The sequence below is a fragment of the Labeo rohita genome, chromosome 13 (genome assembly GCF_022985175.1).
Source record: "Labeo rohita strain BAU-BD-2019 chromosome 13, IGBB_LRoh.1.0, whole genome shotgun sequence".
NCBI lineage: Eukaryota > Metazoa > Chordata > Actinopteri > Cypriniformes > Cyprinidae > Labeo > Labeo rohita.
Window position 1 is genome coordinate 28,418,564 of NC_066881.1, and position 26,671 is coordinate 28,445,234.

The window sequence follows — 26,671 nt, forward strand, 5'->3', positions numbered from 1 at the left end:
ACAAATAAAACAACAAAAATGAATAACAATAATAATAATAATAATATTTTTCATTACATTCGTTGACATTTTTTATATTGTCAGTTTTAATTTTAGTTGTAGTTTTAGTAAATGTATGTGATTTTATTATTTTTATTATGTTTTTTTAACAACAACAACAATGAATAATCATAATAATAATAAATCATTTTTTTCTTTTCATTAAATTCACTTTTAATTTTATGTTGTCAATTTTCATTTTAGTAGTTTTAGTTAAATTTATGTAATTGTATTATTTTTATTAGTTTTTTATGTCTGTTTAGCTTTATATTTATTTTTAATTTATCTAATATCTATTTTTCTAATTTTAGTACTTTATCAGTATTTTAAGGCAATATTTCTATTATATATATTTTTTTTTCATCAGGTCAGCTAATCTGCATGTCCAGATTTATCACCATTCCTTTCCAAAAAACAACAACAACAACAACAATAATAATAATAATAATAATAAATATATCGATAATAAAAAAATCATGCTTTTACTTTTTCACCTTTTTTACCGACGTGGTTCATGCATTTTCTTTTTTCATGCATTTTTTTCAGCTTTTTTTTTATCACATAGTTCAAACAGCACTAAACACCACTGCTATTATAACTGATCTCTGGTGAAAAATTCAAAATCGTAGTGATCTTTTTTTTTTTTGAAAATTTGTTCTTGGTATGAAGTTCAAGAATAATGATGGTACTTGGCAGCGAAGGCTGTTATTATCCATTTTTGTACTAACCTTCAATCTCTTAACATTTTAAATGTAACATGCTTGGTACAAAACATGTTTTGAAAGAGAAGAGTTTTGGGTTATTAATATATATATATTTTTAATGGATGAATACAATAAGAATCTATTCATATTACTGTACATAAATAACATATATAATATTTGTTGGTACTTTGCAAGGCTTATTTACGGTTGTTAATATTGGGCGGGTGCGTGGCCTTATGGTGGTCACCCAATGCTTAATATGGCACTTACATTAGCAGCTTTTTCCAATGATAAAGAAAGTAAGGTCCTGTCATTTTCAGACCAAATATTTGCTCAGAATGGCTCATGTATATCCATAACACCTTTAGGTTTCTCTGCTGCAGTCTTGCACTAAACTGTAATAGGAGACTTTAATGGACTCTTGAATTTTTTATGGCATGTGAAATATTTATGCAGGAGCAGTTATTGATGTATGATCATCTCATGACAAACGGCAGTAAAACATGGACACAGCCCGCAAACGTGTGTGCGTGTGCTAGTGCAACAGACAGAGATGCCCAGATCTCATCAAGGACAATCTACGGTCCCTCAGGACGACGGTTCAGTCGGCCTCTCCTGCCATCTCGTCCTAAACATGATTCATTTAGATTTAGATAAATTGCAGCTTTTATTACGTAATGTAGATAATGCCTTGGCTTCGTGGCAAATTAGCTCAGCCTATACCGATTAGCCAGACGCAAACCTTTTCCTCCATTACGCAACACATGACCAGATATGTTTAGAAATGTTGTATCATGGTGATTGAGGGGTATTATTGTTGTTTCCGTGGCAGAGAGCAGCTCTGGGGTTTTTTTCAGTGTGATGGTGACCAGCTGTTTTGACCATATCGGGTCAGACGAAAAATTAAGTACTGAAAATAAGTACTGAGTTACATCAGGTGTGAGAAATGAAGTTAAAAAGTGTTTTAAGTTTCTGAGGATAATAATGAAATGCTTGTGTTATTTTGAATGCTTAAACACTGAAGTTACGTAACACTAACAAACACCAAGAGACTCTTCAGCTTAGGATAAGGATCTTATCCATCACACGTTTACAGATGTGATTGTTTCAACTATGTAATGACGTACGTTGTCTCTCATTGACAGTGTCCTGACGTTCCGGGGTCTTCCAGAAGAAATACTGAGTAAGCTGGCTGATGTCCTTGAGGAGGTTAGAGATCTTCTTAATCATTAAGCAAACACAATTGTTATTAAATCTAAACATTTACATCTTTGTGCACTGATCGCTCAACATTCAAACTTTACAAGAACCACTCTAGGTTATAGTTTATTTACTTGTAATTTTTGTTATTTAGATTAGCTCATAAAACTCATCAAATCTCAGGAACCAAAAGATCCTATTTTATTTAAAGATTTGACACTTCAAATCGATTTTGATTCACAAACCTTATCGTTTTGTTCATTCAAATCAGCAAAATGTAGCATGTTGCATTATTTTACTGCAATATGATATTTTTGAACACATTGTTTTTTAAACTGTTGGTTTAATGTCTGTTTTAGCAAAGTCACTGTCAGTATACTTTCTTCAAAAGTTGCTTTGTTCAAAAAAGTGTGTAGTTTTGTTCCCAGAAATGCCCCAGTTTTTTTTTCAATGTTGCTTGCAAGTGTAATTTTAGAATTATTTATATAATATACTATTGTAATATTAATTACAAATTTAAATGTAATTTAAAAAAAAAAAGGTTAGTCTTAGTTTTTTAATATTTCTATTCAGAACATTAACATGTTTCTGTTTTAATTTGAGTCATTTTACTACTTTAAATTCAACTTGTTTCTATGGAAGCATGTTTACGCCAGTAAATAAAAATAAAAAAGGTAATTATAAATTTTTATCTCACAATTCTTACTTTTTTTTCTCAAAATTGTGCTCATTTGTATCGCAATTCTAAATTATTTTCACGCAATTGCAAGTTACTAAGCTAGAATTGTAATATATAAACTTGCAATTCTGACAAAATATCAGTCATTATGACTAGACATTTATAAACATTATAACTTTATTTTAAAAAAGTCATAATTGCAAGTTTATATCTTGCAATTCTGACTTCTTAACTTGCAATTGTGTAATTTTAGTTTTATTTCTGTAATATACTATTGTAATATTAATTAAAATTGTACTTTTTAATTTATATTTATATAATTTATATTATTAATTTTCATTTTAGTTTTAGTAAATTTGTTTTTATCATTTTTATTAGTTTCTTGTTATTTTTATTTATTTAGCTTTATTTTTATTTCTTTATTTCTATTTTTTTTCTAGTACTTCAGCTTATGTATTTTTAATTTCAGTCAGCTGCCAAGGCAACAGTTCTGTTTTCATTTAAGTTTTTTAAATTTAAGCCTTAAATCTAATATTTATATTTTATCTCCGCTTTATTTCAGTTACCAAAAGCTATTTTTAATAGCTTTAGGTAAAGGAGAAGTCCACTTCCAGAACAACAATTTACAGATAATGTACTCACCCCCTTGTCATCCAAGATGTTCAAGTCTTTCTTTCTTCAGTCGTAAAGAAATTATGTTTTTTGAGGAAAACATTTCAGCATTTTTCTTCATATAATGGACTGATATGGTGGCCCGAGTTTGAACTTCCAAAATGCAGTTTAAATGCGGCTTCAAACGATCCCAAATGCAGTTGTAAACGATCCCAGCTGAGGAAGAAGGGTCTTATCTAGCAAAACGATCGGTTATTTTCATAAAAAATAATACTATTTAAATACTTTTTAATCTCAAATGATCATCTTGCTCTCCCTGAACTCTGTGTATTCTGGCTCAGGACAGTTTGGGTATGTAGAAAATCGTATTTTCTCCCTCAGCTTTAAAAATAATTTCAAAATCATCCTACATCACTGCAGAAGTACCTAGTCTTTGCAAAAAGAACATGCAAAAGAAGATCAAACACCTTTAACAAAAAAGGTAAAACAGTGATATAGGACGATTTTAAAGTTGAGGGAGAACATGAGATGGGAGTTTTTCGACATATCCTAACTGTCATGAATCGGAACAAAAACAGGTGGGGAAGAGCAAGACAAGACGAGCGTTTGACATTACAAAGTATATAAATTGTATTTTTTTAAATTAAAATAACCGATCGTTACGCTAGATAGGACCCTTCTTCCTTGGTGTTCTGGAAGTGGACTTCTCCTTTAACAGTAACAAATTGCTGTTGTTTTTTTATTTCTATCAAAATGCACAGCTGCTTTTAAATGGTGAAAGGAGTCGTTTTGGTTAGCAGAAGGGTATATTTAAGGCATCTATCAGCAGGGGCTAACTGTCTCACGCTAACCAGGCAAAGCTCAACCTATTGGTTCAAACAAACTGGTAGTCCCGCCCTAAAATCACACCATTGGTTGAGCTGGAAGTTCAGAAAACTCAAACAAATGTTTTAGGGCAATGTTTTACAAAAAAAAAAAAAAAAAACACCTCAGGGCCACTTATTGTTGTCTTTGCAAGTATTTTAACACTGAAAAATTACACACTTTAAGAAAACACCTGCCAAGAAAATGTAAATGCATTTATGCTGAAATATGTTGATTTATTCACCTTTAAGTGTTGAAAATGTGAGGAAAAAATCAGCAGATTCCATCGGCAAGAAAGACTCACAACTCAAGTTATAAAAGCTCTTCATTCATACCATGAATAATTTGGAAGCTTTTTTAGACTTTTCTTGTCTTGTAGTGAATGCACATTGTTTAATAAGCTGTAGTGGAGTGAATCATAGAGTTGTTTATTCTGTAAAAGATGGAGAATAACCAGTTCTCAGACAATCGACATATGAGGTCCACTTCACACAAAAGCATCAAAGGAGAAAAATCAATGTTTTTATCCAAGAATAGCATGAGAAGATGAGTCGTAGACATTGTGAATATGTTAGTCATCAGTCAGTCTGTCATTCGCAGACATGATGGTCCACATCACCTCTCTTCACCTCGTCAACATATGACATTTATCACTGGGGAGTGAGTGATGAAGCCCCACAGCTCCTTGTGTTTAGGGGTGAAAGGTTGTTGTTTTCTATTCTGTGTGGATTTGTTGATCATCTTGGAGTGGCTGTGATTCTCCTTTGATTCACAGCCTCATAATAACACAACAGCTCACAGAAATTGGTTTGGCTCTTGTTATTAATTACATTTATGTTTAATAAGTCTATCAGATTTGTACTGTTTAGACAGCCACCATGAAAAACACTGACAGTAGTATAAACAAAGAGGATTGAGTGGATACAGCTCAGTTTCTGACATACAAAAGTTGGTCACTGCTACATTACATCTATAATATAATGAAATATCCACTTTGTTTATGTTGCTTCTTCATTTAGTATTATTTATATATTTGCAGTATTAATATTTTGAACAAGATTTATATTTTCAGTGTTCATTTTAATTTTTTTTTGTTCAATTTTGTAATTTTTATTAGTTTTAATTTTTAACATTTTTATTTAGCTTTGATTCATTTATGTTTCAGTTTTAGTAATTTTACAACTTAAAATTCAATTTCTTTCTATGGAAGCCTGGTTTTGCCACTGAATAAAAAATGAAAAAAAGGTAATTGACTTTTTATCTTGCAATTATGTTTTTTTTTCCTCAGAATTGCATGATACAAACTTGCAATTCTTTTTTTTCTCAGAACTGTGAGATATAAAGTCTGAACTGGACATTATAACTAGACATATATAAACATTACATTATTTAAAAAAATAAGAAATGCAAGTTATAACCTTGCAAGAAAAAAGTCTGAATTGCAACTTTATAACTAGCAATTCTTATCCTACTTTATTTAAGTTTATATCTCGCAATTCTGACTTTCTAACTCGAAATTGTGAATTTATATCAGGCTATTCAGACTTTATTTCTCACAATTGTGAGTTTATATCTCACAATTCTGACTTTATAACTCGCAATTGCAAGTTTATCATGTAATTCTGTGGAAGAAAAAAGTTTACATCTCGCAACTGTGAGGAAAAAAGTCTGATTTGTGAGATAAAATGTGGCAATTACCTTTTTTTGATTCTTTATTATGGGGCGGAAACAGGCTTTCATTTGTTTTTAGGTATGTTCCAAGGCAAAACTTCTAATTTTTAACTTTTTCCAAGTTCTTCAAGTTTTCATCTAATATTTATATTTTATGCATTTCAGCTTTGATTACCAAAAATGGTCTTTAATAGTCTTTAATATTCTCTTGGCTAACAATATTAGTTAACAATAACAACACTTTTTGCTGATGTTTTTATTTCTGTCAAAATACAGCTACTTTAAAATGGCCTTCAGCCTTTAGTTTTTTTTAATGGAGAGCTGTATTTACAGCATCTACCAGCAGGGGTTAGCTGGTTCATTATAACCAGGCAAACCTCGACCCATTGGTTGAGATATAAACCAACCTTTATCATGTTAATCTGAGATTGTGTGATGTTAATGTGTGGTTAGGAGAGCTGGAAAAATAATTGGTATGGTGCCCCTAACTTTAAGAGATTTTTGAGAAGTCTTAAAGATTATTGGTGATCTAAGCCATATTCTTCATAAGGAGTATGAGCTGATGCCGTCAGGTAGGAGGTGTAGGGTACCAACTTGCAAGTTAAATAGGTATAAATTCTCATTAATTCCATCAATCAGTTTCATCATTGAATAATAGGTGTTTTTTTTTGTTTTTTTTTAATTTTATAAAGTTGATCTGCTCTATTGACTGCTCAGAACAAATTTCTTACTTCTAAGGAAGTAAGATCAAGTAATGAGAGTATTTAATGTCACTAAAAGCTCTGCGCCATTAAAATAACTCTCCTGTCAATCATGATTTCTCAGTGAATATTTAAATTCAGGTCAAACTCTCATTACTTGATCCTGAGCTCTTTTTTTTGTGACGTGATTTGTTAAATAAATGTTATGAATTTGCAGTGAGTGGAGGGAGTCTTTTCAGCTAATAATTGACCTTAAATTTGCTGAAGCTTTTTAAAGTTAAATGTTAATTTTGCATATGTAATTATGCCAGAGGCTCTGGGGAATGAAAATCTGGACACATGAATAGAATCTGTCCATTCGTCATCATTTTTGTGGTGTCTTATATTTGATGCAACTCCTCCATTAATTGCACATATACAGTGTAGCTGCCTGCATTTAGAGTCCATATATATAAAATCTTAACATTACTGAATATTCACACTGATACTAATTTAGTATTTACTTATATCAAACTGTTTAGATACAACAGCCCTTTTACAATTAAGATAAACTTAGTGAATGCATGTCAAACCAAGATGCATGCATTTAAAATAAAGACAACACAAAAATAATTTTGTACACTCAAGCAAAAAAAAAAAAAAGGAAAAAAAAAGTTGTTAAACGATAAAATAATAGATTTTCGAAGTGAAGACAAAAAGTATTTGGACACTTTCTTCTCAAATGTTATATGCATGTTATATGTACGTCTGATGTTTAGTTATATTATGACATTCATAATTTTTCAAGTATGATTTAAGTTTTGGAACCGATGTATGTGAACTGTAAATTTAAGACACGGATATCCAAAACTGCATTAATGCAGTGAAGTCTGCTTGGTTTGAAACACGTCTACAAAATGACATCTATAGTAATGGATATATAGGGGTTTTGTTATAAAATGCTTGCTTTTATTATTTTTGTAAACTAAAAGTCAAAATACAGAAAATGTAATTTTATATTAACAAAGAAACATTTTTTTAAGGACCGTTAAGATGTTTTTTGTTAAAAATCTGTCATTGTGAAATCTGTAAAAGAATAAAAATGCAAACTAAAATGTAATATATATATATATATATATAAAGGTATATATGTATGTATATATGTATGTATGATTAAAGCGCATTCACAGTTGTATCTATTTATTTATTTATTTATTTTCCTACCTACCTACTTTTATTAAACAAGGAGGTTTCATTGAGATAAAAATGACAGGAATGTATAAATAATTTTTTTGTTTTAAATAATACATTTTTAATCATTTCTAAATATATCAAACCTAAAAAGCTTTCTCCTGTATATGTACTGTAAATTTAAGACATGGATGTTCAAAACTGCATTAATGCAGTGAAGTCTGCTTGTTTTGACGTCTACAAGATGACATCTGTAGTAATGGATATATAGGGGTTTTGTTATAAAATGCTTGCTTTTATTATTTTTGTAAACTAAAAATCAAAATACTGAAAATGTAATTTTACAGTAACAAAGAAATTTTTTTTTTTTTTTTGCAAAAATCTGTCATTGTGAAATCTGTTGAAAATAATAAAATTTGTAAAACAAAAAAAAAAATAATAATAATAATTTTAATATATATATATATAAAATGACAGGAATGTATAAATCATTTTTTTTATTATTTTCATAATTTTTGATCATTTATAAATATATCAGTAATAAACCTAAAATCTCTCTCCTGTGACTGCAAGTGTGTATGTGGGTGTTTTGCTGGAGGTCAGACTCTAGGTGATGTTGGAACAAAGTGTTTGCTTGTGTCAGAGACTTTGTGGGCTCGGTTTCCTATCTGCTGGTCATATCTGATTTCAGACTGATGTGTCTGGAGGTCAAGGTCTTAGATAGCACAGCGGGGGTCAGAGAGATGTTGTGCTGTCTCTTTTCCATTTAGAAATCTGCTGGATCTTGTGCCTGTACATCCTCTATTCATACCCTCTTCGTAGAAGGTGTCACTTGTATTTTTCTCCATCATCTGTTTCCATATCATCTTCACGTCCTCTAACCAATTTTCTCTCTCTTATAGACCCACTATGAGGATGGCGACTACATCATTCGCCAGGGGGCAAGAGGAGACACATTCTTCATTATCAGTAAAGGAAAGGTAAGTCTATTTCAGTGCAGAGTGCAAGCAGTGATGCTGTGAAGAAGATCCCATGCTAATATCTCTTCCTCTTGTTCTCACCCCTGTCCAGGTGACAATGACTCGAGAGGACTGTCCGGGCCAGGAGCCCGTCTACTTGCGTTCTATGGGGAAAGGAGACTCATTTGGGGAAAAAGCCCTACAAGGGTGAGATTGCCCTCTACACAACTGTTAGAGTCAGATACCAAATTTAAACTGGATATTTGGAGGCACATCCAGGATGATTTCTCATACACTGAATCTCACATTACCTCTCAAGGTTTTATAAGATTCACATATGCTTAAAGAAAAAAAAGTCAGCTTTTTGTCTTTTTGACATTATTTTAATGCCTGGTTTGACATTTACACCCTCCAAAAGCATGCAGAAAATCTCATTCTTGTTACTTAATGAGAAAAAAATACAATACAGAAAATAAAACAATCACTATTGAGATTTATGAAAAGATTTATGGGAATGAAAATTCCTCATTGAAAATGTGGAGGACTGTTATTATAATAATAACATGAAATATGAAAAAAATGTTTTTTGATTATGTGGTGAAATGTGAGCTGGAAAGGTTTTTATGAGAGTCACCCTATTAGTTATTAAAGGATTTGGTGCCATCTTGTGGCTGCTGTTAAAAGCACTCTTGGAATTGTAAGAAGTTTTGGAATCATAAACTGTTTATAATCATGAACTGAGTGGCTGTGCTTGCATAGCAAACACATGACATTACATTCGCACATCTTTAAAAGCACTGCTCAGCCTCTCCCTCTTATGCCTGAGTGAAAACAGGTTTATTCAGAAATTATATTAGACCACATCTTTTTCCAGGGAGCTTTCCAGTTTTTTTTTTTGTTTGTTTAGAGAATCAGCTACTATGATTATGATCAGTTACACATGCATTAGAGCAACCAACAATAGCAAGGGACACGTTAAAATGAATTTGAGGGCTTAAAGGAGAAGTCCACTTCCAAAACAAAGATTCACATATAATGTACTCACCCCCTTGTCATCCAAGATGTTCATGTCTTTCTTTCTTCATTTGTAAAGAAATTGTTTTTTTGAGGAAAACATTTCAGCATTTTTCTTCATATAATGGACTGATATGGTGCCCCGATTTTAAACGTACAAAATGCAGTTTAAATGCGGCTTCAAACAGTCCCAAATGCGGTTGTAAACGAGAAAGAAGGGTCTTATCTTGCAAAACGATTGGTTATTTTCAGAAAAATAATACAATTTATATACTTTTTAATGTCAAACGCTCTTCTTGTCTTACTCTGCCTTGGCTGTTTTTTTCTGATTCTTGACAGTTAGGGTATGTCGAAAAACTCCCATCTCATGTTCTCCCTCAACTTCAAAATCATCCTATATCGCTGTTTTGCCTTTTTTGTTAAGGGTGTTTGATCTTCTTTGCATGTTCACTTTGCAAAGACTGGGTCGGTACTTCTGTAGTGATGTAGGATGATTTTGAAATGATTTTTGAAGTTGAGGGAGAAAATACGATTGGAGTTTTTCCACATACCCTAACTGTCTTGAACCAGAATACACAGAGTTCAGGGAGAGCAAGACAAGACGAGCGTTTGAGATTAAAAAGTATTTAAATTGTATTTAATTGATGAAAATAACCGATCATTTCGCTAGATGAGACCCTTCTTCCTCGGCTGGACTCATTTACAATCGCATTTGTGATTTTTGAAGCTGCATTTAAACTGCATTTTGGAAGTTCAAAATCAGGGCACCATAGCAGTCCATTATATGGAGATAAATGCAGAAATGTTTTCCTCAAAAAATATAATTTCTTTACGACCGAAGAAAGAAAAACATGGACATCTTGGATGACAAGAGTGTGAGTACATTATATGTGAATCTTTGTTTTGGAAGTGGACTTCTCCTTTAAGGGACAAAAGTACTTGAGGAAAGAATAGGATAATATGAAGCATGTAGCTATAATCTGGTCAGAAATCATCAATTATTCTTATGCATTATTAGAGTTTCTATTGTAATGTATTCTATTCTATTCTATTCTGATTTAACATGCTTAAATGATTAGTTCCAGAATAAAAAAAATCCTGAGAATTTATTCACCTCCATGTCATCCTTCAGTTGATAAGAAAGTAAGATTTTTACAGTTTTGAAAAAATTTCAGGATTTTTCTCCATATAATGGACTTCAGTGGGGATCAATGGGTTGAAGGTCCAAATTGCAGTTTCAGTGCAGCTTCAAAGGGCTCTACACGATCCCAGCCAAGGAATAAGCGTTTTGTCTAGTGATCGGTTATTTTCTAAAAGGAAAAAAAATAATCATATACTTTTTAACCACGAATGCTCGTCTTGCACTAGCTCTGTGATGTGTGCATCTATGACTTTACACATTACGTAATCATGCTGGAAAGGTTATGCGCTCGTTTTCTCCTGCAACTTAAAAATCGTCAGACATTGTAGTTTTACCTTTTTTTTTTTTTTTGCAAAGGCTGACTTTTTTTTCACTTTGCTGGGTAGGTACTTCCGCCTAGGTCACGTGTGACCGTTCCAGTGTGTAATGCGCAAGCATTCATGGTTATAAAGTATATATAATTTTTTTTAAAAATAAGACCTTCATTCCTTGGCTGGGATCGTGTAGAGCCCTTTAAAGCTGCATTGAAACTGCAGGTTGGACCTTCAACCCGTTGACTATCATTGAAGTCCACAATATGGAGAAAAATTCTGGAATGTTTTCCTCAAAACAACGACTGAAGAAAGAAAGACATGAAGATCTTGGACTTGTGGGTAAGCAAATTTCAAAAAAAAATTATTCTATAAGTGAACTAATCCTTTAAAGGAATGGTACAACCAAAAATTAAAATTCAGTCTTTACTGCTCACCCTTTTGCTGTTTCCAAATGACCGCTTTCTTTTTCAGACCACAAATGGAAACTTTTTTAAAAATGTCCTGCTTATGCTTGTCCATGTAAAATATGCAAAAGAAGCAAAACAGAATGATCCCTAGTGAATTATTTTGCAAGTGTTATGAGAGCAGTTGGGTTTGGTATAAAACTTTTAAAAAACTTAAAAAAAAAATCTTACTGTTGGTCTGCAAACAAGTGCACAGTTTTGAGAAATTAAGTTTAGTAAAGCACAATATGAAATAGGGGTCCTAAAAAATTATTAAATTATGCATATATATATATATGCTGTATGATTTTGAGATCCATCAGGACAGCTGAGGGACTTATATGCAACTATTACACAAGGTTCAAACGCTCACTGATGCCCCAGAAGGAAACCTGATGCATCAAATATAGTCTCATAATTTTAATATAGTCTCATGAAGCGTGCAGTTATGCACAGCAGACCAATGGCCAAAGTCAGGATTTTTGCTAAATAATAATAAATAATAATTCATTTTTCACCAAACATTATCACATGCCCTCAGAACACTTGGAAAATGCAGCACAACCTGCATGGGATCATTTTTTTTCTTTGAAGTTGGTTGCTAGTCACTCCCATCATATGGATGAACACAAACAGGACATTTTTTTAAATGTCTCTTTTTGTGGTCTGAAAAAGAAAGAAGGTGAAAACATCAGCAGGGTAAGTTAATAATGACTTAAAAAACTATCCTTTTAGTTCTATTAATTTCTGCTCTCTTCATGATCATTGTGCTCTATTCTGTTCTGTTTGGTTCTATTTAAGTGTGCTTATTCTATTCTTTTTCTGTAGTGGTGTCTGGTTTAAGGGGACTGTTTACCCTGATTATAATCCTGCGTTTGGTTGTGTTACTAGGAAACAGTGATCCTGAGAGCATGTTGATATGCTCCGTTGTGTATCAGGTGTCCAGCTCAGCAGTCTTCTGATGCGGGCTGCAAGGCTGTGATCGGAGGTGAAATATAGGCCAGAACATTGTACAGGGTCAGTCCGATTCCTCTGAGATCAATTAAACACTGTCCCGTAAGAGGTCCCACTGTGCCCTTGTATACGGCAGAAACCTTGTGGTTGGCTCGCGCTTTACGGAGATCATTAACAGTGTCCAGAACTTGATAAAAGAATCACTTGATCCTGGGGATTAAATCCATGCGTGTGTGCATGTGCATTCTGAAGCATTTGACACCTGATTGGTTCACAGACACGTTTGGCAGCGCTGAGGGTGTCGTTTTTTTCAGGCTGTGTTTCCTCATGCAGGTGAACGTGTCCCACTTACAGCACACTGACCCACACACAATACAATGAATGAGATAGTACAGCAAAAAAGGAAAATTCTGTCATTATTTATACTCCCATGTCATTCCAAACCTCCCGACTTGTCATAAAATGGTGATGGAAAAAAAAAACATTGTAAAATATTATTCTATAAGACCAGATGACACCAACATTATCAAACACTATCTGTGACTATATTAATATAGTCAGTTTACAATATCACAGATAAAAAAGGTGAAACTAAAAATGTAGTTTAAAATGTAAAAAAAACTTTCTATATCCAAAATCTTTAGATTTTAATCAATAAAAAAAGAAAAAAGGCCACAAGTTTTCATGCTTTGGGTTGCCAGTTAAGAGCTGTAAATCCACCATCAGACCTTCTCAGTTACAAACTGTAATACATCTAAACATGGGTTATATGTGACCCAGTCATAAGTAGCACAAGTACATTTGTAGCAAGAGCCAAAAATACATTGCATGGGTCAAAATGAAAACATTTTGTTTTTATGCCAAAAATCATTAGGATATTAAGATCATGTTCCATGAAGATATTTTGTACATTTCTTAACGTAAATATATAAAAATAATTTTGGATTAGTAATATGCATTGCTAAGAACTTAATTTAAAACAACTTTAAAGGTGATTTTCTGCATATTTAGATTTTTGTGCACCCTCAGATTCCAAATTTCAAATAGTCCTATCCTAAATCAATGGAAAGCTTATTTATTCAGCTTTCAGATGATGTATAAGTCTCAATTTCAGAAAATTGACCCTTATCACTGGTTTTGCGATTGTAGTTGCTGAATAAATGCACTTGCATTTATATTGTTGTTGTTTTGATGTAAAAAAGCAAATATATAATTTGGAATTACTGGATTTAATATTAGGAATTTCACAGTTTTACCTCTGGGTAGAAGCTTTTGAGTTTTACAGGTTTTTATAATGTAGAGACTGTGTTAATTTATAATCATTTAATACATCAGTAAACTAGATGAGGTTTTGCTTATTTCTCAGATGACACAATCATGATGAGTATTCACCATTATAACTTTGGGCAAGCAAATTGTGATAATCAGTTTAACTACTATCTAGCATGACTTAATGTTTTCACTGACTAAAACTAGACTGACATGGTAAAGACTAACATGGTTAGGAACGTTTTGACTAAATGTAAAAACAGCTGACAAAGTTAACACTATCATAAAACAGAAAAAGACAAGTTTAGCAGTATGTCCAAACATCTTTTTAAACACATTGAACATAAATAGGGATTAGGACAGTCTGGCTCCATAAAAATGACAAAAATAGGACCCTATGATTTGCACAATGCAGAAAACACAGATGGAATCGCAATCCAGTGATAAAAATGGAATTTAATGTATAGTCATAAAATTTGCCAAATTTTGGATCAATAAATCAAAAGACTTAAATCAAAATGCGATATGGACTAGTGTCTGTGAATGTTAAGCTGCAAAAAGATTTTATTATTTAAATATGTATTTTATTATTTAAATATGAATCCTGCATGTTCTGTGTCTCTGTATGAATGAATGACACAGGTGTGCGGTTTTGTTTACTACACACATTTTGAAGCCCGTGTGATGCTTGTGATTTCAGCCTCTGCAGCCTCAATATATGAGTACATGAGCACATAAACATAGTTTTTAGAACTGCTCTGAGTCACTTCATGAGCATTTTACCATTTCTTTTGAGAAAAACTGTCGTCATATCATATACTCGTCAAACAACCCATCAAAATAATTTGAAGGAACTGTGACAGAAATATATTACTTAATGTAATTATACTGCTACCACTAATAAAATTATTATTAAATCATGATTTTTTTAAAAGGAATATTTACCAGAAAACTATCAGAATTTATTTATCAGAAAAATGTAAAAATTAAAAAAGGAAAAATGATCTAAATAAAATAGTGATAAATTATTATTTTTTTTATATCAAGGTAATTAGAGATGCTTTTGATTATTAAACTTTAATGAAAATTTTTAAATTTAATGAAAATACAGAAAAGAAATGTAAAACACAGAATTTGGTAAAAAGAAAACTGAATTTGAGAATAAAGTGAAATGTATTTCATAGGGCCTTAAAAATTTAAATTTTATTAAACATTTAAAAGTTTCATGATTTCAATTAATTTTTTTAATTTAACCATTAAAAGAGAGTCTATAAAAATAAAACAGAGAAAGACAGAATCCAGAAAAATGAAAACAGAAAAAACGGAATTTGAAAATCAGAATGTGGGGGAAAAAAACTAAACGGATTTCATAGGGCCCTACAAAAAGCATTAAAGGTATTTTTTCCATGCATTGCATATAAATAGGGATCAGTGGCACCATAAAAATTAACAAAAAGCATTAAAAGAGAATTATGTAAGTGTTAATATAAAGGTACATTTGGTCTTTTGTGTAGCCATTTTAAGCAAAAAAGCAATTTCAACATGCTGCGAAATTTCTTGTGTGCCACGGAAGAGTGAAATTCATATGGGTTTGGCACGTCAGTGAAGGTGAGTAAATGATGACAGATTTTCTTCCTCTTCTCCGTCTCTCTCTGTGTACGGTATTATTGTGCAGCAGCTGTGACCTTCGCAGTTGCGTTATTGTGTATTTGTGCTGTGACAGCTTTAGAGCCAATGTGTTGTGAAGAATTCTCACCTCTGCAAAGTACAAGTGTGTTTAGCTGGAACTGGATCCGGCTGTGTGTGTGTGTGTGTGTGTGGTATCCGGCAGTATTTGCAGTTGGACACAGGAGCAGACGCTGCGCGTGCATGTGTATTCGAGTGTGCGTCTACCGTTTAGCGTCCAGCCCATTTTGCTTTCCGAGAGTTGTGTGTGAGAGCTCTTCCTCTGGACAGAACTGCCAATGATGGGACAGATGTCACACAGTGATTGTTTTAGCGGTAATAGAAGTGTAGTGTACTGTAGTAGTATATGCGCGTATATAGCTGTGCTCAGGTCAGACGGTAAGTGAACATACAAAGCATCATGAGGTCAGAGTGGGATTCAGACTCTGATGACTGCAACTGGGGTGACAGTGGGGAAGAGGACAATCAGCAAACGAGGCACGCTGACTTAATTCTGTAATTAGTGTTGAAACTGCTAAATATTGATATTTTAATAACTATTTAAGAACTTCTTTGACTCATGATTTTAAGACAAAATTAATTTCAATTTTGTGAACTAATATAAATTCTGCATACACAATTTGTATTTTGTGTGTGTGTGTGTGTGTATATATATATATATATATATATATAATGATTATTATTATTATTATTTTTAATTATTTGTTTTAAAATGGATGATTATTAGTTTTTAAAAAAAACTCAAATGGCACCTCATGAGATTGAAGGACTGCATTAAAGAAAAAAAAACATGATAGTGATAAATATATGAAGTATGAAGTATATGAAAAATAAATATATATTTTATCATGTATTTTTCATATACCTCATTTATTTTTCACAATATTATATATACATTATATATGAAGGGAAAATAAATTTTAATATAGTGAACTAATATAAATTATGCATACACAATTTCTTCTAAATTTGTATTTCTGTTTGTGTGTGTGTGTGATATATATCTATCTATCTATCTATATATATATATATATATATATTATTTTTAATGATTTGTTTTATAATGGATGATTGTTACAGTTAAAAAAAAAAAAACTTAAACAGCACTATGAAATTGAAGGAAGCCAATAAAGAAGATAAAACATTGCTTTATTACTAGTAATTAATGTTGTTTTAATATTATTATACATTTTTTGTATTAAACATTTTCAGAATACTTTGATATACATTTACTTGATATAAATTTATCAGTATTCAACATCAATCATTTATATTGAGTATGCTTATCATTTATTTTAATAATTTAAATATTTTAATTAATGTTAACCTATCTGTTTATCTATATGTGATTTATATTTATATATAATTATTTTAGTATTATTATAATTTTAATTACATATTTCAAATAATTCATCATATTTTTTCCCTTTTTTATGATTTGGTTTAAGTTACAGCATGATTGTTACAGTTTAAAAGAGGTCAAATCGCGTCTCATGAAATTGAAGGACAGCATTAAAGAAGACAAAATATAAGTGATAAATATATGAAGTATGTGAAAATAAAAATATGAAGCATATGAAAAATAAATGATAAATATATGAAATGATATATATTTGTGTGCATACACTATTGTAAATTTGTATTTCTGTGTATGTATGCATATATATGTAATCATTATTTTTTCATTTCTGAATATGATAATACTGATAGTTATGATAACATTGTGTTATTATCTGTGATGTTTTATTACTATAAATAATTCATATTAATTTAATATTATAAATTGACAATTATTTATATTGAGGATACTTATAATTTATTTAATAACTTTAATGTTAATTAATGCTAGCTTATTTGAATATTACTATTATCATTTAATTACATATTTAAAATAATTAAACTATTTTATAGTTAAAATAATATTATTTTAGTCATATATTTTTTAATACATTTTTTATTTATGTTCTATATTCTATTTCATCTTGTCTGTCAAGACAGGATCTTCTCTCACTTTAAACCCGTTTTTCTCAAAATTCCATTCCTGAAAATCATAGCTATCAACCAACTTTAAGATTTGCTACATTCAAACAGTTTTGGAAAGGGCTTGAACCCAGCTTTTATATGGTATTAAAACCTAAAAAGGTAAAATTTCACATGTTGGCTTTTCCTAGATCACATCACGTATATGTTAATGATTCTGAAAGTATCACATTATAACATGATTTTTCTCTGTATTGCATCTGTGTCTTTTGAACAGGGAGGATATCAGAACAGCTAACGTCATTGCGTCAGAGTCTGTCACCTGCCTTGTGATTGACAGAGAGTGAGTATACGTCACATTTATCCTGTGCCATGAGTTTATTTACGCTGCTTAAAACATCACAAGTGTCGCTGACATTCCATCAGAAGTAATTCAGTCCAGGTTTTCCAGTTGAACATCTGTGGATTTTACACTGATCTTTCTATTTGTGTGTTTGGAACACAATCTGTGGGTTTGAAGTGCTTATCTGTTCCCTTATAGAACTCAATAAATCAAGCTCAACCTAAATAGCTAAAGTGTCACGTGTGTCAATAAGCTGGAAAGAGAGAGACAGACGGAGGGAGAGAGAGAGAAGCCCGTATGTGCCCTCCGGCGGGGAAAAATCTCTTTCCTGTCTGACTAAGACTCAAACCATCAGCCATCTGTGTGACAGCTGATGGAGAAGTATTTCATTTAGATATAAAAATTTCACTATACATTAGTACTGAATTAAGGAAGAGACCTGAAGTAATTAAAAGATCTTCAACTTGAGTTTATTCTCAAAAGATAAATGGCAGTTCATGTCAAGCCCAAACTTTTGAACAGTCGTGTACTTGTCATAAAGATCGATCTTTCTAAATATGCTGTTTGTGCCATTGTTTTCAGTTCATACAAACACCTGATTGGAGGTCTGGAAGACGTATCCAACAAAGGTAGTGAAGACGCAGAGGCAAAAGCAAAGTAGGTGAAATTATCATTATGTTTTCTTTCCTGAGGTTCATTCATAATAGTAGTCGATGATTCTTGCATGTACAAAATTAGCATCTTGCGTGTGATCAGCACTTTTAGTTTTTGAAGTTACACAAAGTAAAAAAAATTCTTATGATATTGCACAACACTATCAAAAGTATTATGCTAGTCTAGTTCATATCAGTTTATGTAGAATCTGATGCATGTTACACCAAAAATTGTTCCTCTAATCTGTTAGGGTTTTTTGTTTTTGTTTTTGTTTTTTTAAACAATTTTTAAATGTAAACCAGGTTTATCAGTCTATATGTGACGACAAACAAAGTCATATTTATAAGTAGGGGTGTGTGATATATATACAGTAGTCAACATTTGAAAGTTGTCCTAAAACAACAACGGGTATTGTTTTGGTTTTAGGACAACTTTGATGAAAGTTTCTGATTCACTTAAAATGTTGACTACAGTATATTGTCTATGATAATATGGTAATTGTTATTTAAAGGATATGTGATTTCACATTATCGAGTATATTGCAAAAAACAAACAAAAACACACCAGAGAGTGCACGCATACACCAAGATGTAGGTTAGACTATTGCATGTGCTTTCACTGCATGATTTTGTCTATTAAAATGCATTTCGAATTCCCCAGAATTCAAGATAAGGGGGCAAAAATGCCCCTGTATGACTTTGATATGATTTTAGACATAACAGTTCTTATTTTTGCTCGATTTTATCAACACACAGCGGCGTTTCACTACTGAATCAATCAGCCGAATCAACAAATCAGTTGAATAAATGACTCATGGACTCCCTAATGCAGTCGCCACCTACTGGTGATTTTAGGTTTACATTTAAAGTATACCCCCCCAACCCCCCAAATCATTTTAAATATCAGTATTCAACTTTGATGCAGATGCAGATTCTGTGCCACATGTTAAATGCAAACAAATTTGGTTGATACTGATTTCATTTTATTGGTAAAAGACCTGTAGTGTCTTACAATTTGAATTGAAACACAGAAAATGATGCATACATTTTATTGTGTAAAAAAGCCTTATAAAGGTATAAATGCCAATGAAAGGTAAAACTATATTTAAACTCATTGGAAAAGTTGATTTCTGTTACTCTTGCAAACACACGTTCAGCAAAATATTGTCTAATTGTTGTTATCGACAAAATTCCAGAAAATATAATTGTTTGCCATTATCACACACTCCTGTTTACAAGTTCCCCAGCTGTTACAGTGGCCACCTTTGAGGAAGTATAGTAGAGACTGTATTTGTTATTTTGTGCAAGGCAATGGGTTTCTGAAAGATATTCACTTCTAAACGATATTTATGTGTTTATCTATCTATCTATCTATCTATCTATCTATCTATCTATCTATCTATCTATCTATGTATCTGTCTGTCTATCTATCTATCTGTCTATTTATCTATCTATCTATTCATTCATTTGAGTTTTGTTTGTGACAAGATGTTGTGACAGGGTTATGCTACCATTTAAAAGATTTTGGTCAGTAAGATAGGGTAAAAACAGTACTACATGCATAGTATTATTACAATTATAAATAATTACAAATACATATATTATGCAGATATAAAAATGATAAATTACATAATATAAAATATTATTACAATTTAAAATAATTATATAAACATAATTTATTTCCTGTTATGTCAAAGCTGTATTTTCAGCATCATTACTCCAGTCTTCAGAAATCAGTCTAATATGCTGATTTGATGCCCAGGAAACATTTCTTATTATAATCAATGTTAAAAACAGTTGCTTAATATTTTTGTGGAAACCATTTTACTTTTTTTTTTTTTTTAAGTTTTTTTTAAGTTTTTTTTTTATATATAAGTTCAAAAGAACAGAATTTATTTGATATAGAATCTTTTTTTGTAACATTATAAATGTCTTTACTATATCCTTGCTAAATATTTACTTTGGAAACAATTTGAAGTTGTCCAAATGAAGCTCTTAGCAGTGCATATTACCAATCAAAAATTAAGTTTTGATATATTTATGCCAGGAAACCTGCAAAATGTCTTCATGGAACATGATCTTAATATCCTAATGATTTTTGGCATAAAAGAAAAATCTATAATTTTGACCCATACAATAATACATTTTTGGCTATTGTTACAAATAGACTGGTTTTGTAGTCCAGGGTCACATATGTCTGATTTTAGATTTTCACCACCTACAGATATCACATAAAACAAGTGAAATGTGGTTGGTCTCTCTTATATGTTAGTTAGTTTCTTCCTCTTAATGTTGGTGATAGTAAAATACAAAATTCTAGAAATATGGCAGCAATAACAATGCAGTTGTCAAAGGGCGGCTCAAGGATGTTTACTGTAACTCTAGAGCTGTAAAACAGAAAAGGCTGTGCTAGCATGCAGAAGACATGTTACATAAGAACCAGCAACTGTTCATGATGTGAAGAAACACGATGAGAAAGCGATGCGATCATTGTGTGCCGATGAGAAAATAATCCGCTCTGAGAAATGTGAAACCTTATCACATTTCACACATAGAATATCAGACACTGAGGGAGAGAAAGAGGGATTCTGGGATAGTTCAGAAACTCATTTCCCACTTCAAAAATCACACCAAAATAGAAACTTTTCTTCCTCTTATCTGCTCATCTGCAATGTAAATGAGCTCTGATGAATAATGAAGAGGTGTCTGTGGCCCGTGTGACTGTCATAGATTAAAGCTTATTAAGACACATCTACAGCTGTCACCTCCTGCACTGCGTCCCCCGTGATCTCAACTACAAACCTGTAAATAAATCTCCAGCTGCCAGGCTGACAGATAGAGAACACTCTAATGAGATGAGTGCCTTCAGCTCTCCGGTACTTAAAATTGTCAGTTTTGCATCACTACTGGCACCAAACAGAATTGCAAAAATATTGACTGTTATCAGTCAAGTTTTCAACATTCCCCTGACTTCATATCAGGTGCGTTTACTCTGAGCAGGCAAGGGAGGCAATGCCTCATCAAATATTGGATAAGAATTTTTTTTTTCAAAAGTGTATAAATTACTCGCTTTTCTAAAGAAGCATTGTCTCTCGTCTCCTCTGAGCCCATTGAGGTATAACAGACAACCTAAAGCGTGCCATGGGTTTGGTGGGGGGCAACTGAGAATTAATGGGAGAAAGTCACATGAGAGGAGGCAGTGCCTTCATCACAATATGTCTGAAGTCATGTGATAAGTCTCGCCTTTTGTGTTCATGCACATTCCACGTTTGTGAATCAGTCTGAATAAACAATAGGCGTTAATAGTAAGAAAAGTAAGTAAACAACTCACACTTACATATAACTGCTTTGTTACATCAAAATGAGTCTTGAAATGGCATGAAAACATGATCTGTGGTTTTTAAGTGAGTAATCAGCTTTGCGAAATTTAAAGTAAATGTCTGCGTCTGTGACCAGTATTTACCTAGCTTTGATGACTGATGATCCGAAAAATTTAAAAAAAGTTAAAAGTTAACTATTAAAAAGAATAGCTGAACATGAGTTCACAAATAAAATGTTGTTTAAATTGTTGCTGCCTTGAGTTGTTATTTTAGAATAATTGTAAAATGCTTAAAAACACTAACTTGATGAGATTCATACTTTAGCTTTAATACTGAATAAAAATATTGATGAAATTGTTAATGTAAAATGATAAAATAGATTTTTTTTTCTTCCCTCATAGTAGTAATGTAATGTTTATTTAACCAAGAAAATGTGACTAGGACATGAACATTACATTTGATTTAAAATAAATAAATAAATAAAAACTGAAAACAAAAAACTCATTGCAGAACACCACCGCACACTGCTGCTTCATATATGATATGTATGCAGTAATGTGTCAGTAATAATATATATTTAATAATGCTTGTACAATTGATATCAAGGAAATTGCAAAGACAAAAGAAAATATCACCTTATGCAATTGAAATTAAAATATTTATTAGTTTAAAAACGTGATTACAAATAATTATAAAAAACAGATATTTTACTTTAAATTGCCATATTTTACTTATAAATTAATATATTCACGTATAACTTATTTTTAAACTTGTAACTTAATTTAAATGTGCATCATTTAATTTTAATTATTATTTATAATACATCTTATTTTTACTTGTCCTCCCGTTCAAAAATAATACATTTTTAGTGTCAGTAATGCATGTACAATGGAAATCAAGGTATTGCAAATACAGTAGATGCTGTCCATAAAGCTTCATATTGCCACCTAGTGGTCGATCAGATTAACTCTGTATTTCAGCTATAATGAATTAGAGAATCCATGAGCCCGGAGCATCATGTGCTTAATCAGCAAATGCCTCCCAGGTTTATATTTTAATCAAAGCAGTTTTAAAACTGATTTTGTTGATTCCTCAGGCATAAAATATCAGAAAACTGTCCAGCAGAAATGTGAAATTCATGTCAGTGTTGCTAGCTGCCCAGACCTTTTTATCAGCACGCAGGAGCACAAAGAAGGCTGGAAGCTAGAACCAGTGTCACAAATTTCACTTTTTTCATCCTTGATGGTCTCACACAAATCTCTGTTTCCTCCTTGAGAGTTTTAATCTCAATTATATTTCGGTTGATTGACTTAAGACGTGCATTTGAATGCAGGGGATGTTTTCACATGGCTAAGAGGACTGGATTGGAAATTTTGGATTATGCAATCCAAATTTATTACAATATTTATTACTTTATTAAAAATAATAATTTTACTTAAAGTGACATATTATTAACAAAAAAGTAGTTGGCATATTTTACTTTATATTATTTTTAATAGGTCTTTGACACTGTTGTTAGAATCTGCCAGCTCTCAAGACGCTAAACATCTCCAGCTTTCAGCTGAGGAATGAATATCTTCTGTTTATTGTCTTAGCCAGGAGTTTTGGCTTGTATCCATGCCTCTTTCCAAAACTGCACTCTTGTTTGTGCATTGCTCTGTTCCTGCAGAACATGCCAGCGCTGCACATCTCTGACCCTGCCAGCCTAATAACTGATTATGTGGAAGGGATTGAATAATAACTAAAGCACGCTTTGAGTGTGTGTGCACTGGTTTTTAGGACCCTTGGCAATGTGCATGGAAAATCGTAACCTCAGTGTGACACAGCAAAGCGGTTTTTGCCAAGCTAAATAGCAGCTCAATCGTGTCATTGGCCATGGCTGAAGCGAAGGGATTTGATTGGCCAGTTCTGTATGATGGGCTCATATAAGCACTCTGACTGGAGGAAAATATGACATATCACAGGTCACAGGACAGTCTGCAAACAGATATCCAGCAACATTTTTTTTTTTGCAATGTTACAGAATCGTTATGCCAGTCTGACCTCTAATGAATCATCTGTATGTTTGCAATAATTGCTATTAAATTTCATATTTTTGTTGTTAATTGTTGTCATTAACTGATGCAAACTCATTGATCTTTACAGTCAAAAACCTGTTGTTTGCATTCAAAATGAACCTGATCTTTTTGATTTGTATTATCAAGATTCAAGTTGCCCCACTATTTTTTCTTCCATTCATCCGCCACTTCTTTCTGTTTGTCGAAATGCAGATATGAGGCAGAGAATGCATTCTTCTCCAATCTAAACCTGTCTGACTTTAACATCATCGACACTCTTGGCGTTGGAGGATTTGGACGTGTTGAGCTGGTAACGGAACGTTGTGTTTTCAGTGCATTGTTTTTGTTATGTAGGTGTGTGTATTTTTCTGCAAATCATGATGTCAGTATGGATTTCAGATCATATTGTGTATTTCAATAGTAGTTATGTTATAGACATTTTAAACAAAAAGTTTAAGTAATAGTTTTAACTCACCTTGTTTTGTTCTCAGGTGCAGCTCAAGAGCGATGAGATGAAGACATTTGCGATGAAGATCCTTAAGAAGCGCCACATTGTGGACACGAGGCAGCAGGAGCACATCCGCTCGGAGAAGCTGATCATGCAGGAGGCGCATTCAGATTTTATAGTCAGGTACTCCAGTGATGAGCACCTACTACTACACTGCCATTCCAAATAAAAAGTTTTATTTATTTATTTTTATTAGTTTCTTCTGCTCATCAAAGCTATATTTATTTGATCAAAAATTCAGAAAAAAAACTGTATATTGTGAAATATTAATGCAATTTAAAATAATTGTTTTCTATCTGAATATATTTTAAAATATAATTTATTCCTGTAATGCAAAACTGAATTTTCAGCATCATTACTCCAGTGTTCAGTGTCACATGATCCTTCAGAAATCATTCTAATATGCTGTTTTATTCTAAAATAGAAATCTGTTGTAACAATATAAACTACCCTTCTTTTTTTTTGAAAGAAAGTAATACTTTTATTTACTTTTACTGATGTGTCAAATTGAAAAAAAAAAAAGTGATAGCAAAGACTATATTTTTAGAAAATATTTCTATTTTTAAAAAATAAATCCTTTTAACTTATTATTCATCAAAGAATCTTGAAAAAAAGAATCACAGGTCCAAAAAAACAACAAAAAAACAACAACAATGTTTTCAATATTGATAATAAAAGTAATAAATAAGCATATCACAATTATGTCTAAAGGATCATGTGACACTAAAGACTGAAGTAATGGCTGATGAAAATTCAGCTTTGCATTACAGAAATAAATTAATTTTTAAAATATATTAAAATAGAAAACTATTATTGTAAACTGTAATATTTCACAATATGACTATTTTTCTGGATTTTTGATCAAATAAATGCAGCCTTGAAGAGCATAAGAGAATTCTTTAAAAAACAATAAAAATATTACTGATCCCAAACTTTCAAACTGCAGTGTACATTACACTTCAGATTTATATCCAGTATTATTTTAATATTATACTGTTATATAGTAATATACTATATATCGTTCACAAGATCATTATATAACTATATATCGATATAGTTCATATTTTCATGTTTTTTTCTGTTTTTTTAAATGTATATTTAGTTTTGAAGTTTGTAGTTTTAGTTTATTTTTGTTATTTCAGTACTTTACATGAAATTTTTGAATGTTGCCATGACAACTAGCTGAAATAATGTAAGTTTTTAAAAATGTAAATATTTTATTTTCTAAGTAATTAAATTTTTTATGGTTTAATTTTAGTTTTAACAACCCTGTTTGTCCCTTCGGTCTTGTTTGCGTCTTCAGTCACTTTTGACCAAAAACTAAGTTTAACATTTCAAATTTTAATGATTTTATTCATTTATTTATTTTTGCTTTGTCAGAATGAGATGACACTTGGTGACTCTTGTCACATTAGCTATGAGAACACACACACAAATCATGGACGTGACTCAGATATGTTGGAAAAATTGTAAAAAATTACTGACATACGAAATGAATGGGAAATGCAAAGAAATACAAAAAAAAAAAACCTACATTTTTATAGTATCATAAAATCTTCCTAGAATTCTAAATAATAATCAAAAATATTATAATATTATATAAAATAAAAAATAATAATATAATAAAAATTATATTACCTTGATCCCCCCCTCTTGCTTTCTTAGGCTCTATAGGACGTTTAAGGACAGTAAATACCTCTATATGCTGATGGAGGCGTGTTTAGGTGGAGAACTGTGGACTATTCTCAGAGACAGGTGAGACCCTCCAATTCACTCTCGATCAGTGTTTTCTTCGTACAGTTGCTGTCTGAATTTCACAACAGTCCTGTTTTGTTCCTAATCACAGGGGCAACTTTGATGATTCAACTACACGCTTTTACACGGCATGTGTGGTGGAGGCGTTCGCTTACCTGCATTCCAAAGGCATCATATACAGAGACCTCAAACCAGAGAACCTGATACTAGACCACAGAGGCTATGCCAAATTGGTGAGAACAGGACACCCAGTACTTGTTCTCTACTAGTTTCAGGAGGATAATAAAAACAATAATAACCTGCAGTCATCTAGATTTTAGAACACTGTGGTTTATGTTCAGTAACTCAAAAAGTATTTGTGACCCTGGACCACAAGACATCATAAGTAGCATGGGTATATTTATAGCAACTGCCAACAATACACTGTATGGGTTAAAATTTAATTTTTCTTTTATGCCAAATATCATTAGGATATTAAGTAAAGATCATGTTTTTAATGAAGATATTTTGTAAATTTCCTAATGTAAATATATCAAAACTTAATTTTTGATTAGTAATATGCATTGCTAAGAACTTCATTTGGACAACTTTAAAGGTGATTTTCTCAATATTTCGATTTTTTTCTGCACTCTCAG

At 31.7% G+C, this 26,671-nt stretch overlaps 1 protein-coding gene across 3 annotated transcripts in view; it reads left to right on the forward strand.

Annotated features, from left to right (window-relative positions):
* Positions 1–26,671, forward strand: part of prkg1a (protein kinase cGMP-dependent 1a) — a 71,492-nt gene that overhangs the window by 41,512 nt on the left and 3,309 nt on the right. For 2 of the 3 annotated variants that reach the window (XM_051125233.1, XM_051125232.1), the window contains exons 5-13: positions 1,889–1,952; positions 8,543–8,620; positions 8,712–8,806; positions 17,678–17,743; positions 18,326–18,400; positions 23,987–24,083; positions 24,265–24,404; positions 25,947–26,036; positions 26,128–26,269. In XM_051125233.1, the coding sequence (XP_050981190.1) occupies positions 1,889–1,952; positions 8,543–8,620; positions 8,712–8,806; positions 17,678–17,743; positions 18,326–18,400; positions 23,987–24,083; positions 24,265–24,404; positions 25,947–26,036; positions 26,128–26,269 (847 nt within the window). Of the gene's footprint in view, positions 1–1,888; positions 1,953–8,542; positions 8,621–8,711; positions 8,807–15,595; positions 15,898–17,677; positions 17,744–18,325; positions 18,401–23,986; positions 24,084–24,264; positions 24,405–25,946; positions 26,037–26,127; positions 26,270–26,671 lie in introns of those variants that run through there. The other variant, XM_051125234.1, reaches the window with a different exon arrangement.